The sequence below is a fragment of the Siniperca chuatsi genome, linkage group LG2 (assembly GCF_020085105.1).
Source record: "Siniperca chuatsi isolate FFG_IHB_CAS linkage group LG2, ASM2008510v1, whole genome shotgun sequence".
In the NCBI taxonomy this organism is placed as follows: Eukaryota; Metazoa; Chordata; class Actinopteri; order Centrarchiformes; family Sinipercidae; genus Siniperca; species Siniperca chuatsi.
This window is the reverse complement of record NC_058043.1, coordinates 3,426,531-3,443,698: the sequence shown is the minus strand read 5'-3', so window position 1 is coordinate 3,443,698 and position 17,168 is coordinate 3,426,531. Positions and strand designations below refer to the sequence as shown.

The window sequence follows — 17,168 nt, the reverse complement described above, 5'->3', positions numbered from 1 at the left end:
GGGTGGTTTGTGTAGGTTTTAGGTGTAAACTGTTATTTCGTTCTCTGGTAGCTCAAACAGCTGCTTATTTGAGGTTTTATTTTTACCGGGAGCTTGTTTTTAACAGCGCTGGCAACCTTCTCTGGTTATTATTCTCTGAAGCAGCAGGATGTGTAGTGATTAATGAGACTGAGCTCAGGGTCAAAACCCTGAACGCTGCTGAAGTGTCCTTGAGTAAAGTACTGAATCGCAAGCAGCTGCGGGAACAGGGTGCTGTAACCTGTGACCTTTGACCTCTGACCCCTCAGTGTGGAGAAAGGAGAGGGCGAATGTTTCTGTTCTGGAGAGGACAAACAGAAACAGATTGTCTCCGATATATCTGCTTTAAATACGCGTTGCATGTGCAACCTGCGTGTCCTGCATTCCTTTAAATCAGAGGTTTTCAAACTATGCAGGGAGACACGTGAAGCAAAGATACTGCGGGAGGTGAAAGGGACAGGTGCATGCAGGTGTTCTGAAAACAACAGGAAGTTAGTTATTGTAGTTTGGCCCTTTTATCAACACCGTCAGCAGTTGCAGCAGCAGCAGTGGCTGTGACACACAGCTCGTGGAGGATATTAAGGTAGCCTACTTTGCGCCTGATGCAATTTGCGTCAAAAATTAGTCATAGCTGAACACACAGACATGATACACATATTTTTACACTTTCCAAGGATATTATTTTCTCCCATGTCCACTGTAAATAAACATCCATAAATCTGCTTAGAAAGCAGAGGAAAGAAGAAGCTCCTTCTAACTCCAGAACCTGCCTGAGAATCATCACAGTTTTACGTTTTCTTCAGTATCAAAGTAAACCTGTGATAGCTGTCTGTACATCCATGGGTACGGTGCAAACAGGTAATGCTAATTCGGCATACTTTTAATGGTGCCAATCTGCCAAAATGCAAAACAATGTAGGCTAAAAAATAAATAATGGGACTCAAGTTGTAGGCCCCAGTAACTCACTAAATCCATGTCAACTATACTTCCTGTTTACATCCCCCAAAGCATCATGGGAACTGTAATTCCAAATCTTAGCGCATGATTACTCCCAAAAGAGAAGTAGGACAAAGAATAATAACAGAAGTTCCAAAATGTTTTTGTGTTGCACTATCAATATATATTATACTACGCAACACTGACACTCTCCTCTATCCAGTCATATACAGATATTTTCCCATTACAGATTCATATATATATCGCTCACAGTTATTAAAAATAAAACAAGTTATTTAAATGCTAATAATCAAAGGTGTAGCTACAGTAACTTTGGGATTTGATGACCCCCTGAATCAACTAGTACTAATCATATGCTAAGGTTTTATTCATTAGCATAGCGGGGCTATCTGTCTGCTTTGTCCTCATGATTTCCAGCAGCAAGTTCTGACTACTCAGCTAAATTTTGCCCTTGGCCTGGTGTGAATTAAAGCTTTGGTTCTTGGAAAACTTCCACCTACAGATGATTTGTACTAAAAATGTGCCATTTATTCCCACAAAGGCTCCTCGGGTTTATATATTTCACAACCAGAGGTTTTAAGAGTTTATAACATTGTCTCCTCTGTTGTGTCCTCACAAGGACTTTTCATGACATCTGAGAACTGCTCTACCAACAGTCCTTGATATAAATAGACTATTTCTATGGTAACAGTCATCGTGCTGCAGACAGGATAAAGATTGATTTTCTCGGTGTCTTTGACCAAGGTGCTCGTGTTCGGTCTTGACATTCAAACACGTCACAGAGGAACAGAAACATAGTTTTGCTCTTTTCAGATGCTCCAGACTCACATGTCCTTCCTTTGTCCTCTTCTGTCCTCATTTCTAGTAAATATTCATTCATGTATTTAAATGTGTTCATTGTTGAGATGTATTTTGTGTGAACCAACGCTTTAATTTTACTATCGAAATTATTCGTTGCATGTTTTGAAACCTGCCAAAGATCATATTTTGAGGGTGAAGATTTTTTTTACAGCATGTAGCTAACTAGCTTAAGTCAACGGAATGAAACAGTAAAGATGTTGTTTTAATGTGTTTCTTTTGCTTTATGTAAAGCATATCAGTTGCCTTTGTGTTTGAAATGTGCTATACAATAAACCTGACTTTCCTTAAAGCAGTATTTCAAGATTACATTTTCCAGACCTATGATGCAAAACTAAATAAAAACAAAGTATACATCAGGTCTACATGAACAAATAATGTTTAACATTGTGTCTGTACATTCTTAAAGGAGTACTCCACTGATTTAACATTACACAACACGTCAGACTCACGATGGACAAAATCGATGCAGCAGAACCAGAGATATCATATTTTTTATTCCACTCATTCTTCTTCCTTGTCAAAACCTGTTTACCCACAATGCATCTCGACCACAAACAGCTGGGTCGGCTAATGTAGCCTGGAGCCTCTAGCCTGCAGATTTCATTTCAGCCCTTGAGGACATTTATCAGACTTCACACGGCTCCCTCTGGAGACACTAAAGGCTCGATACTACTTTTTTCACATATGCAGTCGTGCTCCCCATCACCTGGAAACAGACTTCCCCTTTAAGAGTGCGGAGTTTTTCCACAAAAGCAATCAACAATCTTTCTGTCTGCTTCCTCCTGACCTGATTCTATCCATCCGTGCGTGTAACTAAACTCTAAAAACCCTTTCAAACCTCTTTCTTCCAGCTCTGTGCGTCCAACCTGTGTGAAGCGAACCAGCAAGAACAATCATTCCCTCTATCACGTTGCGTTTCTGCTGCTGTGTTGTTTCCCCCACTAATGAGGACCTGCAGGTTGAAGCAGACCCAATCCCTGTCTCTCGACAAGAATCAGCGTCAGAGGGCTTCTTCGTGCTTTCTGTCTTTTCATTCTGGGAAACCTGAATGTGTCTTTGACAGCATTTAGCCTCATGCAGAGTCACTCCCTGTCTTCCCCCTGCAAGCTGAAAATCCATCTCTTCAAGAATCACCTCACGTCATCCAGCGTCTCTGCTGCATCCCATCGGCTCTCCCACATCTATTTATCTCCTTCACTCTCACACAGAAACCTCTTCTGCCTCTGTTAACTTCTCATTTCTGTCAATCATACTGAAGTCTCAGAAACGGCTTGTGCTCTTTACTTTTGGTTGTATACTGGTGATGTACAGATTGAAGCAAATTCCACTGTGGTGCTCATTATACATCACTCTCAGCTTAAAACGTAATATGTACGAACATGTAGTAGCATTTCCATATAGATGTTTCTGTATGTGTATCATTTTAAGTATTATAAGCATCTTTGTGCCTAAAAAAACATGCTCAAACCATGAACTGAAGAAACATGGATGCAGCACTCGCAGGTTTTTAAAGCGACAGTTTGAGGCTTGTCTGGGTTCACTGCTCGGGTCAGAAAATCCAAATTTGTGTAAAGGTGAGTAAACCTGGGTGGAGCTGCAGCAGGGCAAGCGAGCAGCAACATCTGTCGATCACATAATCAAACACAGCCCCAGTTCAACTGTCTTCTTAATGGAACAATATTCTTTAACTCACTTCCAAGACACACAGTAGATGTGGAATTAGGAAGTGAAACTCCACCTTGTTGTGGAAAAAAGTTTGTATTTTAAGACAATTTCAACTCTGAAGGGTCAGTTTTCCTCCACTCACCCCAGGTGGTACACGCATATCTATCGTGGAGACAGTTTTGGTTTCATTTGCAGCCAATTACAATAGAGGTGAATGTAATTTGGTTTAATGTGGAATGGATATTATAGAGAAACAGGTTAAAAAAAAAGTTTTTTAGAGTGTGTTAACACCAGGCAGGTTTGCAGCAGCTAAGTTCGGGAACATTTTACTACTTCAGTCCAGCTTGTTTGGGCTGGAGAGAATAATGCTGTTGAAGTTAAGATCAAAAATGAACATCAGACACTTGAACCTGCAGTTCACACCAGCTACAGAAAACAACACCAGCACACAGGGAGTTATGGGTATAAATGTCTAAACGGACAGAAGTTTGTTGGCTATTTCTTTCTTATCTGTTGTTTCAAACCTGCCAAACTAATCTGGCAGGATGACACATGATACTTAAACTTGTCCAGAGTTCAGAGTGAGAACGCAGTTTTCATACACAAAAAAACGCAGGTGTGATCACACCCTGACTGTGAAAGTGAGAGGGAGGCAGGATATTTCTCAGACAACCTTTGATTAACAGAGAAAACTCTGCTGGCGCGGCTCTGGGAGATTTTAAATAGCTTCAAACACCAACAATTACCTCAAGCTCTGATAGATCACAGAGCTTAAAGAGTTGCCTCATCATTGCTTCACTTATATACTGCAGGATCAACTTGTTGGTATGAAATATTAAACACATTTCAAGAAGTCCTATAAATCAAAAGACAAAATGCATCGTTTCTAACGGCCCTGCAGAAGAGAAGCGTTTTCTGATCTGACGCCCGAATCAGCAGGACAACAGGGTTCGTCTGTGCCTTCCAAAACTGTTACGAATTACACTTCTGTAAAAATAAAACAAAGTAAACAAATGTTGTTTTTCTTGTTTTTCAAAAATGTCCATCACTTAATCCAAACTTCCTGCCTGCAGCTGGAAGTGCCCAAACATATAAGGCGTTTTAAGATTTAGCCACGAAGCTCCCTCACCTGAATGCACGCGTTCCACCGGAAGCAGCCAGAGACGAGGCTGTTCTGCACTCAAGGACACCTCGGCAGAGACAGACTGCAGCCGGGATTGAACCTGCGACTGTCCAGTAACAGAACAGTCTTTAAAATCACAACGTTAACCTGCTGCACCAGAGATTATAGAACAGTACTGACCAATATGGATTATTTCTGACAATCAGTTTTTTAAATACATTATCTCCAAGTGAATGAATTTGTGGTGAAATTAAATTATTTCTTAATTTCCTGCAGAATATTTTAGGGAAGCTCGATGTGCTAGTATTCCTTTTTAATCACCAATTATGAAAATCATTCACAGGTAGCATTTTATCTACTGTATATCTACTATAGCTGCAACAATTAGTCAATTAACTGATCAGTCAATCGACAGGAAATTACTACTACTAACTATTTTGATGATCAAGTATTTGTTTACATAATTTTTACAGCAAAAAAGCCAAAAATTCACTAATTCCAGACACTAAAATGGGGGCTATTTGCTGGTTTTCTTTGTTTTTGGACAGTTGGTCAGACAAAACAAGCAATTTAATTATGTCAGCTTGGGCTTTGGGAATTTTTTAAAACTATTTTCTGACATTTTACGGACCAAACAATTAATCTACAATGAAAAAAATCATCAGTTGCAGCCCTAGATTAATTGATAACAGAAATAATTGTTGGTTCACCCTAATATCTACAAACCATTGAATTCTAGTTGTTTTCCAATGAGTTGGAAAACAACTAGATAAAGAGTTATTTAATGAATCTGAATGTTCAGTATTGAAGCACAATTGTTCAGCTGTTGTTCAGCTGCTCAGTTTCAGAGTTGTGTTTTGTTTGTTTTGATCAAACTGTTGTTAGTTGCTGAGGTTATTAAGCTGCTAACAGACAGAAATTGATCGAGGATTTCCAATTTTGCATACCTGCGTTGTGTATTTGGTTTCTGAGCATTAGCTGTTGCTGGTCCTCTACATCCAACATGTCTACATGTAGTATTTACAGTTTATTTTCCTGGAAATTAAAATGTGGCACATATTTTAATGAACAGCTTTGAGATTAGTATGTCAGTGTGTATGTATATTAATTAGACTTGAGATGTCCTCACAAGTACAGAGCCACAAACTGACCTATGAGGACATTTTATGTGTGTGTGTCTGCGTGTGGAGCTACATTACCCTTGGCTAATTGTCTCAATATACAGACCTTAAATACATTAGCATAATAATATTTGCGTGTAGACAATTTACAGTGTCTGTGTTTACTCATTAAGGCATATTGTATCCTTACATGACATAAATAACATCTGTTTACATATAATACAAATAAGTAGGCGCTGTGTCATTAAAGGTTCGTTCCAGTCAAAACCAGCGTCTTCTCCGGACTACAAGCTGCAGTCAGATAGAAAAAAAGACTCAGAAGACACCTTGATGTTTGTTCTTTTAGATTAAATTAGCTGTTTTACGTTTTAAAGCACAGGTCTACATTATTTTTTTTATAGATTCTATGGACTTCCTGATTATAATACTTGCTCTGTCCGTTAAGGTTCATTTCAACTTTAAATTCAATGAAACCAGAGAGTCACTGTAGCTGGAAGTGTGACGTTTTCTTACTACAGCAGCGACTAGCTGTTGTAGCACGGCCTAGTTTTACTGTCGACTAAACTCTCGGGATCTTTAAACATCAGATAAATATAATCATTCATTCGCATTTTAAAGGAGCTGCTGATGGTGGACATTTACTTGCAGCATGATACAAAGATTCACTCGGATGCTGTAGAAAGTGATGCTGGCAGAAAATGCTAATTAGTAAACACGAGGCAACAGTTTTGAGTGATGCAGTGTGAGACACTGCATATGTGACAAGATACTTTGGAGATCCGAGTTGTTATTATTTCACTGTAATGTTGAATTCACTGAAAGCACAAAACATTACATGTACATGTAAAACTGTCATTTATTCAGCGGCCAGCAGTGAAAGTGTTCAAAAACTCCGCCGGGTGAGAAACTCTTGAGGAGTTGACTTTGACGCCTTCGCTTCACAGATTTCCCTGTCTAGTTTTGTCACTTGCAAAATTACACGTCTTCTCCGGCTGTCTGAGAATCACCTTCAAACAAATATGCAATCCCAACTAAATGACCCAATATGGCTGCACAAAAATCGATTCAGCCTGGTAGAGAAATTTCTGTGATGAAAACACAGTCAATTTCTTTCCTTCATCTAGTTTCCACTGTGAAAAAAAAAAAAACAGAATCGATTTGCAGCCAAGACGCGGTGACAAAATCTTCCTCATCCCAGATGTGTTGGATAAAAACACAAAACAACTTCAAGCAGAGGTCGAAAATGATTAGTGACTAACAACATCAAATCAGGTAAGAGTGTAGAAGAGCTCTTAGACGGCGGATGCAATGCTTTCTGGGTAATGTGTGTCACCCTCTTAACAGTGACTCATATCAGTCCTCTCAGTCTAACACCTCCCTCCTCGTATCATCCCCTCCTACACCTCTGTGTATCTCATTGTTTTTCCTTATAGTCTAATTTCATTGTGCACCTTTGTCCTTTTCGGTGAGTTAAAGCTGATCATGCTGTTGCACTCAAATCAGTCAGCTAAATCTTTTAAAATGTCAAATGTTAAAGCTGCATTAGCAAAAAACGGTATTTTTTGGGCATTTTTTTGCCTTTATGGGACAGAGAGAGGTGAAGAGGCAGACAGGAAATGGCGGGAGAGAGAGGGGTGCACGACATGGAGTCGAACCGCCAACGTTGCGGTTATATGGCTATCGAGGCGCTCCTGCATTAAGCAATTTTTGACCATGAGGGGGCATAAAGACTCCAAAAAACATTACAGCGCCTCGGAAACTTAGCAACTTTCTCTCTAGATTTGGTGACTTTAAAGACTCTTTAGCAGCTATTTTTCAAAACAGAACCCAGCGACAAATCAAGCTATTTTTTGGTCATATTTTTTGTTGATATTTGACATCTTAAAAATCTAATAATAACATAATATTATATAATATTATATAACACAAAATATTGCTTAATGCAGGTTTGAATTGAACATCCTTTTTTGAGGGTGTGTGGTTTTAAGATTATTTAAATTCTTTATCTTCTCCACTGTTATCGTCCATTTATTGCTGATGCTGGTGGTGGATGTAAATGTCACACCAGAGTGAAATATTAGTGTCAAAAATGTTGCCTCTGTTTATTTGTGCGAGAGCTAGCATCACACTTTCCATAAAACTTTATTTAGACAGTCCAGTAATGACACTCACACTGTAACGTCTAACAGCCTTCCAGTGACATTCACAGCAGCATGACATGTCAGATAATGTCTGTGTTAACATTAATCTTGTGATTAGGGTCTAAAATATGGCTAGGTGTAAATGTTGAACATCTTTTGGTCACCTGATAGATGAGTTTCAACACTGGACTTTATAAATAAAGTTTTAATCTTGCTTTCTGCAGTGACGACGAGCCTCCAGGGCTGTCGGACACAATGTGCTTTTTAATGTAAAACTCAGTCTCTGATTAACATACTAGGATTTATGTTGGAACTGTAATCTTTGATATACAACCATACATCTCCATATGTGCTCTTTTCCACACTGGCAAAGGCTTACCTCTCTTCTTCTACCGGCTCGAGCCCTCTTTTGTTAAGTAATACATCCCTTATGATTGGTTAGAATAAATATCCCATTAACTTTATGTTTATGTTCATCCCAAAATGCGGTATTGAAGCTGGGTCGCTCCAGCAGAGAGCCTTGTGCTCAAGATGTGCTTCTCCTGACAGCACAAATGGGGGGCCTGCACCATTTAGCATCCCCATTTTGCAACCGAGTGCTCACTCAGAGGAAGGCAACACAGCTTCAGAGTGAAAGTAAAGCACAGCTAGTTGACTCCATGTGCAGCAGTTGTAGAAGACGAGGAAGACGCAGCAGGATGAGGGTGCCTGCTTGGTCCTGGTTCTGATTTGGAGTCCCGGCTAGGACCTGGCTGTATGTTATTCCGCGTCTCTGCATGTTCCACCAAAAACTCCTCACCTCCGTCCCCGCCCTCGCCACCTACTGCCTCTCCAGTCGCCAGCTGCTTCATCCTCAGGTTGATGGAGCCGTAAGTCCTCTTGGGTCGAACAAACGCCGCCCTGCGTCGGTACATCTCGCCCCGGCAGATGGACACCATGAGCAGCACAGACAGGAACATCCCTCCCAGGGTCAGCAGGCCCAGGCCCGCGATGATGCACTTGTCCAGGTGGGAGCCCAGCTGGGCGTAGTACATCTCCAGCTTCTCCATCTGGCGGGCCGACACGGAGTCCGGGTCGACTTTGGCCTCTCGGGGGATGGTGTAGGCTATGACGACCAGGACGATCCCGCTCACCAGGAACACCAGGGCGAAGATGAAGCCGTAGTCCGCCGAGTGGTCGTCAGCGGGGCTGAACTCGGGGAAGTCCTGGCCGTCCTCCTGCCCTCCACCTCCTTCCTCCTCATCGTACGACTGTGGAGAGAGCTCCTGATGCTCCTGCTCCGCCTGAAAGACAAAAAAGAATAAATGAGAGCAGCACATGACCAAGAATAAACCCAATATTTGTAAAGAAATAGCAGGGAAAGACAAAGAAAAACAAGCACAAAAACATGAAGAAGAAATGTGGAAGCTGAAGTCTTTTAGTGTCGACATTTGAGTCATATTTTAAATAATGTAACTAAACATCTGAGTGAAGCGGCGTTTGTTCCACAGTGGCTGCCACAAACAAAAAAACCATGCAAATAGACTTGTTTCTTTGTGAATAGTATTTGTTCATGACAAAAGACAACTTAAAATAAATCATACCAGCAGTTAAATATTCAGTCGAGGGTTTGAAGGTCTTTCCAAGCATATTATGTTTTGTGTTAATGTTTTTGCTCGAATCACTTAGTCATGGTTGATGTGGCTTTTTTTCAGAAGTTAATCTCTCATTGTGTAACCAGACTCCTCTGACATGTAACGACATCCTCGTGTAACCTTTTATGTGGTCCTCTTTGGTTGTAATTCACCACTTTGGTGGAGTAAAGGCTTCAATCGATACAGGGGCTTGAGAGTTTGGTGCACGGCTTGATTATCTCCGCAGTCTGGTTCTGTCCTGTTTACCCCGTCCATCCTGCTTTGTTTAACTTGGGATTCAGCGTAAACTCACATTTAGGATTTTGGACCGCTTGCAGTGCAGAGTCATGGAAATGTTTTGTATTTGCAGACAAATTTAGCTAGTGACAAAAAAGTGGCAGTGTAGAAAAAGATAATTACTGTCACTCTTCCTAGCAATGGTTTTGGATGTTTTTATTGTATGTAAAGGTAACAAATCCCCTTTAAATATACACACAATGTGCCATGCAACAATTATTTAGGTGAAAAATGTGACATTTCTGTAGTGTAACGTGGCCAATCATAAATAACTGTGAGCCTAATCCATTAAAACGTGTGATGTCATGGCTCAAAACAATAATAATGCAAGTGATCATATATGAAAGCAGGCCTAGTGTGTGTTGGGGCAACGAGGCATTTTGCGTTTTCCAGCGGTGGAAGAAGTGCTCAGTGTAGAAATACTCTGTTACAGGTTAAAGCCCTGCATTCAAAAAAGTAAAAGCAGACGTGTGTTGGATCACAAAAGCACTTCTGAAGGTACAGCCAACTGCTGGCTTTACAAGTTAAAAAAAATAATAATGCTTAACTTTTCCCTTAGTTGGGAACTGTGTGACGGATTAACACAGAGTGCTGAAGTCTAAAATGAGACTATTAACTTTACAGACAACCGGGGTGAAACAGAAGTCTGTGATAAACCTCCAAACCAGACTAAACCTACCTTGCTGTCTCCTGAAGCCGAGGGCGGACCCCCCTCCGAGGCGGTCGCCCCCTGCTGCCGGCGGTCACGCTCCTCGTCCTGCAGGTAGGAGGCGTTCTCGAAGCCCCGGGCGGCGCAGCCCACTGTGGCCGCCGTCCAGGGCGCTGAGGGCGGCGTCGGAGACGCGCCTCGCCGGCCTCCTCCGCCCCGCAGCTCCCGGAGCTCTACGGCGTTGAAAGAGGACTCCATCTGTTCGATGTGCTCATGTCTTCACAATCCCTCCGCTCTGCATTGTCCTCACTGAAGGCAGAAACAATAATGACTGAAGGGAAGAGACAGTAATAGGCATAACCCTGAAATAATATTCCTTTAGGGGCATTAGTGTCTGTGGAGATCAATATAGTGAGTTATAGTATAGACTGACATTATAGCCTATTTTATGTCATGTTTATCTTTAAATATTCATATACTGGGGACTAAATCTACACATTAGTGACCTGTAGCCTTATGTTGTATGCACATAAAGACTATATATAAAGTTATTATTAGTAGTAGTACTAATAGTAGTAGTATTATCTTCTAATATAAGGGTTTACAGTGAAATAGTGTAGGCTGCTTTGTACTCCACTGGTCTACAGCCTGCTAGTTACTCTTCAGATCAAGCTTTAATAGGCAAAACGTATAAGTCTGTAAAACAGGCCATGCATTGTACCCAGCAGCTCCCTCTTGACAGCATTAAAATGCTGCTTACATGTCAATGAATCAGTAATAATATTCTAATAACATATGATAAAAATGCCACTCTGAATGGGACGGTTTTGCATAATGAGTACTTTTTAAGTACACTTTGTTTCCAATAGTTTTTTATTTTGTCACTGTCGTATTGCCCTTTTACTTGATTAAAACGTATCAATACTTCTCCACTGAGGGTTTATGAAACCGTATCAATGAAACCTTTAAAAATATCAAGCAGTTCTGCAGAGACGTTACAGGCCCGAGCACCAGCAGGCTATGAATCCATCACACACACACACACACACACACACACACACACACACACACACACACAAATCACCTGAATCACGAGCATCTCACCTTGGTAGTTATTTATTTCCATTTTTTTACTCCTCCCATCACCATTCGCTGTCACTTCCTGTTGAATCCTATGGAGAGTTAAAATCCTAAATCCTAAACAGATCCCTCTCTGTAAAATCCTCCACCCTCACACACACACACACACACACACACACACACACACACACACACCGAGGCTACATGAGGATACAAACAAAGATAACAGTGAGACAAATGTTACATCTCGTCTCCAACAGTAAAAACATAAAATTAATAATAATATGAATTCATGCATGCAAAAAAAATGCATTTAATTAAGTTCTTTTATCACATTATTTTGCAGAGAATGAACTCAGTGTGTGCGGGGTTAACACCTCAGAGCCCTGCAGGGCTTCAGGTGCCGGTCTGTGTTCAAACAGCAGTTTGCACCCTGCTATTATAATCAGCAGCCCGTGTGAATATTAAAGCAGGATGATAGCGATAGTCTACATTACAAGGCTATAATCGATCCTCCTGACACAGTTAGCCTTTCAAATAGCCCGAGGTGTGACTACAAGTACAAAATGCGCCGCTTTTAGGATGCTTTTTGCATTTCTCCTCCCGGAGAACATCACATTTGTCGTTAACACAGCCGGTTAATCTCCGGGGAGCTCCAGGCTAAAGGACCCACTGACACAGTTACCATTTCTCTTCACATCGAGCCCCGTGGCCCGCAGACAGCCTGAGTGCCCGTGGGCAAGGTGTCCGGCCACCGTCACGGTGACCTTGATGCGCCAAACTGCCCAAACCTGGACCACTACACTCCGTCTGTGTGTGTGTGTGTGTGTGTGTGTGTGTGTGTGTGTGTAGGAGAGATCATATCAGGAGGAGCCGGGACTGATAAGCACCACACCGACTGTCACTACCCCGACCCGGCGGCAGATAACACGGACTGAGAGAGGAGTGACAGTCCGAGTCAGATGATCTTATTCAGAGTGAAATTATGCAACCGAGCAACACGAGTGCCGATTCCTCTGGAGGGAAACACCGGGGCAGCATCCACCCAGCCCTCCGTTGCTTTCGAATAAACATCGCCGATGGCATCGATCATCTGCAGGGATATCGACTAAAGAGTCGCGTAAAGAGTCGATTGCGGAAAGTGATCGGAATGACAGCGGGGTCTTACCTGGTGCTGGTGCCGCGACCAGGCGGGAATCAGACGGCTGTGGATATCCGGAGAGATGGATGCTGCTGGATCATGTGTGAGGAGGATGCAGAGAGAGAGAGGGAGAGAGAGAGAGAGAGAGAGAGAGAGAGAGAGGGGGGACCGGGGTGAAACTGACCATGCGCAGAACCCGCCTGTGGTTCTCCCTGCTGGAGTCACTTCAGAGAGGTGTGGTGGGGAAATACAGATACATGCATCAGTAATTAGTGCAATGCAAGTGTGTACAGCAACAATCAACTACAGTGACACTGATCAATGAGAAGATCAAAACCAACAATATCTGACTGCAGAACCATTGTTGTGGAAAGTGCAAATATAATTTTTTTTAAAAAGATACATAACTTGACTTTAAGATACATTTCCTAAATATTAATTTAGCCTATGAATTTATTGTGTGCTTCAACTTTATGTTAAATATAAAATACATTTAAAATAAAATACTTTTTTTTAAAAAAAAAGGGCTCTATTCACAGTCAGTATGGACAGGAGGGATGAGTACAGATCAATAACTTTCAGTGTACATAGGGGCATGTGACAGCTGTTTTAAGACAGACTTGAAAGGATCTTTTAAGCAGGTTTAATGTTTACCATCTTAGTTTAGCGTGTTAGCATGCTAGCATTGGCTAATTAGCACTAAACACAGCTGAGGCTGATGGGAATGCCATTAGTTTTGCAGGTATTTAGTCATAAACCAGAGTGTTGTGATGGCACTAAATGAAAAGTCAGGTGATCACCAAAGACACTACGATTTATCCTGTGGGTGACGCGAATGTGTGCGCCAAATTTCATGGCAATCCATCAAACAGTTGCTGAGATATTTCAGTCTGGATCGACCAACATCGCCATCCATAGAGCCACACTGCTAGCATGGCTAAAAGGCTTATAAAGATGTGCACTAAGATGCTCTTTAATGATAAAGGTATTATTCAAATAACCGAACTTAAAAAAACAAACAATACTAATTACTATAAAACACGTGAAAGAAAAGGTTAAATTGCCATGAAGTGCGAGAGCATCATCATCTTCTTGTAAAATCTATTTTGCAAGTAAAAAAAAAAAGGGGGGGAAGTTTAGTTTAAATGTTTATCCTCCTCCTCCACTTGTTTCAACTCAGGAAACAGTTGTGATCAAGATGGTGGAAGCTGTTGAACTGAAGCTCACATCAGATGAGAAACAGAAAAAACATCTGTCCAAAAAAAAATTAATTAATTAATTAAATGTAAAAGAAAAATCCCCAAAACAGAATCAACCCGTCGACAACATATCGACATGTTCTGCTTTGAATGCGGTAATTGTGGTCGTTGAATCTCCTCACGCCGAAGATTTGGAAGATTAATCAGTCGGTGGTGGTAAAAAAAAAAAAACCCTGCTCCATCTTGATGTGCAAAGATCATAATCTCCACAGAGAAACCACACCTGTTACCATGGCAACACACATCTAGTGCAGGCATGAACATGTTTATGAAAACCAGCAATCACAAAAAACATCAGTTTTATCTCTGTCATTCAAAATCTCCCCGTCTTTTCGCATGAATAGACGTCTGTTCTCTGTCTTTTGCTGCTTTCTGCAACGCTTTATCCGAACATCTGCTGCTCTGAACACTCTGGTGGGTTTTTCCAGAGGGAAACGTCCTCAGACACACAGGCTGTTAATCCTCAGCTGCACGGGCTGATGAGCTTTATGTTTGCAGCAGCATGAACAGCAGCTTGCCTGTCAGAAATACAACAAGAGTCCTGTTATTGTTAAACAATGCTCATACAGACAGAAATCCATCACAGAAGAGACAGACAGCAGCCTCAAAAAGACCAGAATGCACTGCAGCTACATGATTTGGTGGTGAGCAGGTGGAGTTCCCCTCAGAAAACTGTCTCTCCTGTTGTTATGTTATCTTTTCATAGGTCAAGCCAGGACCAACAGATGACTGCAACAGCTCTGGTGATATTCTATATTTTTCTTATTGTCAACAAAGCCAACAATGGATTGATCCCACTAACAAGTATTGTGTATCTTCTTCCTCTGAGCCACAGAGCGCCATTGTTGTCCAAAATCTATTAAAAACACATCAGCGAGCCGCACTGTTGCTCTGGGCGACATGTTCCTTCATCACCACGAACACACACACTGTAGTTTGTTCTGACTCAGTCCCACACACACCGTCCTGCTGCCCCAAACACTCACTACAGCACCAAATGTGGATTAATCCGCCGCTGAAAATAGTCCCCAACAAATGCACTGTTTCCTCCTGTTTGTTTGATAAAAACTACAGCGAGCAGCTGTTTTAGGAAATTGATGAGTCTTTTAAAAAAAAAAATTGAGAGCAGTTTTTAAAGATAAACATTTTCAGCAGGAACCAATGGGCTTGGAGCTGAGAGCCACAAGTCAAAAGTATTGAGAGACGGACTAACACGTTGTTAGTTTGGGGGTTTTCGTGAGATTTGTTGATAATTAAAAAAACACTGAATAACCTTAGCCTTAATCTGTAAGGGTTGTCAAAAGGCATTGTGGGCAAATCAGTGAAGTAGAGCCAAACTAACCCATCTTCATTTAGACATGTTTTGGGTATTTTTATGTAGCTGTAGAGAACGGTTTTCCTTGTCGACGATGAATTAAAATTGGTGAGTTTATTAATTTTTGCTCAAATAATATTTTGATTTGTAATTTCATGTCAAATGTTGCAAATATAAGCAAAACCTTTACAGCTTTTACAATATATTAATTGTCACGAGCAAAGTGTTGTATAAAACATATAAGATTGTTTACAGAATCAGACCAACAGTGGGTCATGAGGTCTGGCCTTTGGACAAGTGGTTTACATGCAGTGGAGAGGGGCCCCCAGAGAGTGTGGAGCCGACAATGGGACAGTTCAAATGAAGAAAAAAAAAGGGTGTGTAGAAATAAATAGAGAAACAGAAAACAGCTCCTGGAATAAATGAAACATCACAGACTGACATCGTGTCCACGGGCAGCTTTTCTCTGTATTCGTAAACAGATATTGAATTCGGCCTCTGTGCTCCGTCTCCACCTCAGCGAAGGAAGCACCGGCTGTCGGCGAGAAGTCATCCATGTAAAAGGCAGCAGCCCGTGAAATGTAGAATAATCTCATGTCACGGCGGCTGGGATCGGTTTCTTCCCGGCCTCGGGCAGATTATCACCGCTCACCTTGTGGAAACGTAAGGTCAGAGGAAGCGTGGCGTATCGGAGTCACTGCACAGAGGAACCTCTGAGAGGCTTTTCTGCCGTTTCACAGGCAGCTCCTTACAGAGGTGGCCTAAATACTTAGCCGGGCTAATTTTAGATGCAGCCATTGTGTTCAGTTTAACAGGATGGAGATGAAGCATTATGGGTTTCTTTTATTCCTCACAGTGTTCAGTTACTAAGAACTTGCTGCAGTATTCTCTGAGCCTTTTACTTTCTTATTATATTCAAGGATTTGCATTTATCACATGCTCACCAGGGGGAAATGAAACAGTGAAACGTAAAGTGACAAACGTCACAAGACAAACAGAGTGTGCAAAATAAAAAGGCAGCATTTATTTTTCCCACAAACAGAAGGCATGAACAAAAAAACACACAGTGCCACACATAAAAACTGTGTGCTACACCACAACCCAGCGCTTACTAAAACTACAAAAATGTCGACTTAAAATTACGTTCAACCTAAATTAGATTTAAGTTGACTGTGTGTTTATTCTCTAAACAGCTTCGCAAATTCCTTCTAAAGTTACTCAATAAAACTGATCCTGGTATCGGTATTCTATCAAACATTACGATCTACTGTATGCAGTGCTGTATATCGTAGAAAAGGTTTCAGTCGTAGTCATCTGGACACTGTTTTCAGAATCAAGACGTTTCGGCTCTCATCCGGAAGTCATTCTCAATTGTGAAAAAATGGGACGGGAACTCAGAAACTTAAGCTACTCTGTGTTACATAAGCCCCGCCCTCAGGAAGGAGTCTACCTGAGTATCTGTTGATTAGCTAGTTTCACCTGAAACTGACCTAATAGTTTCCATGATGGCCCAGTGATCAGTAATCAGGCCTATTGTTTTCTGGCTGCACCTCCCTCATCGCTGTTAAGTGCCTGATTAGCATGTGATTGGCGTGACCAAGGTGATAATACACTGTGATAGACTTTGGGCAGATTGAATCTCAGACCACCATTTCTGTTCAAAGAGGGGTTTTCTTTTTTCACAAAAATGGCTTCCTTGACTCCTCTTTCAAACCAACTCTTCTCTCTACTAAGAATCTTCACCTCGCTGTCTTCAAATGTGCGGTTTGTAGCTTTTAGATGCAAATGCACGCGCTCTGTAATCCTGAGTTAGCGTGTCGTCTGTGCTGATAAAGTCTTTTGTGAAGTGGCTGTTTAGTCTCACCTATGTGCCGTTCTTGTATATCACTATCTGCAAGTGGTAATTAAAGGGGTGCTCCAGCAAGTGT

At 41.4% G+C, this 17,168-nt stretch overlaps 1 protein-coding gene across 4 annotated transcripts; it reads right to left on the bottom strand.

Moving 5' to 3' along the window:
* Window positions 1-839: 839 nt before the first annotated feature.
* On the bottom strand, window positions 840-13,358 carry tmem74b (transmembrane protein 74B). 4 transcript variants are annotated; one of them, XM_044184241.1, is made up of 4 exons: window positions 12,694-13,358; window positions 11,550-11,658; window positions 10,476-10,754; window positions 840-9,169 (listed from the first exon to the last, which is right to left on the bottom strand). In XM_044184241.1, exons 3-4 carry the CDS (start codon window positions 10,701-10,703, stop codon window positions 8,534-8,536), a joined length of 864 nt encoding a protein of 287 aa, XP_044040176.1. In that variant the 5' UTR covers window positions 10,704-10,754; window positions 11,550-11,658; window positions 12,694-13,358; the 3' UTR covers window positions 840-8,533. The 4 variants fall into 4 exon arrangements, with proteins under 4 accessions (XP_044040176.1, XP_044040193.1, XP_044040204.1 ...); XM_044184258.1 differs by having other exon boundaries at window positions 11,550-11,617; XM_044184269.1 differs by having other exon boundaries at window positions 11,550-11,607; window positions 12,694-12,716.
* Between the last annotated feature and the right edge of the window lie 3,810 nt (window positions 13,359-17,168).

Bases quoted from the DNA above. Each gene is read 5' to 3' on its own strand.
- tmem74b (XM_044184241.1), bottom strand. From the start codon at position 10,703: ATGGAGTCCTCTTTCAACGCCGTAGAGCTCCGGGAGCTGCGGGGCGGA. The intron at 9,170-10,475 runs GTAGGTTTAGTC...TTTGTCTTTCAG, and splicing joins CGGCTTCAGGAGACAGCAAG to GCGGAGCAGGAGCATCAGGA.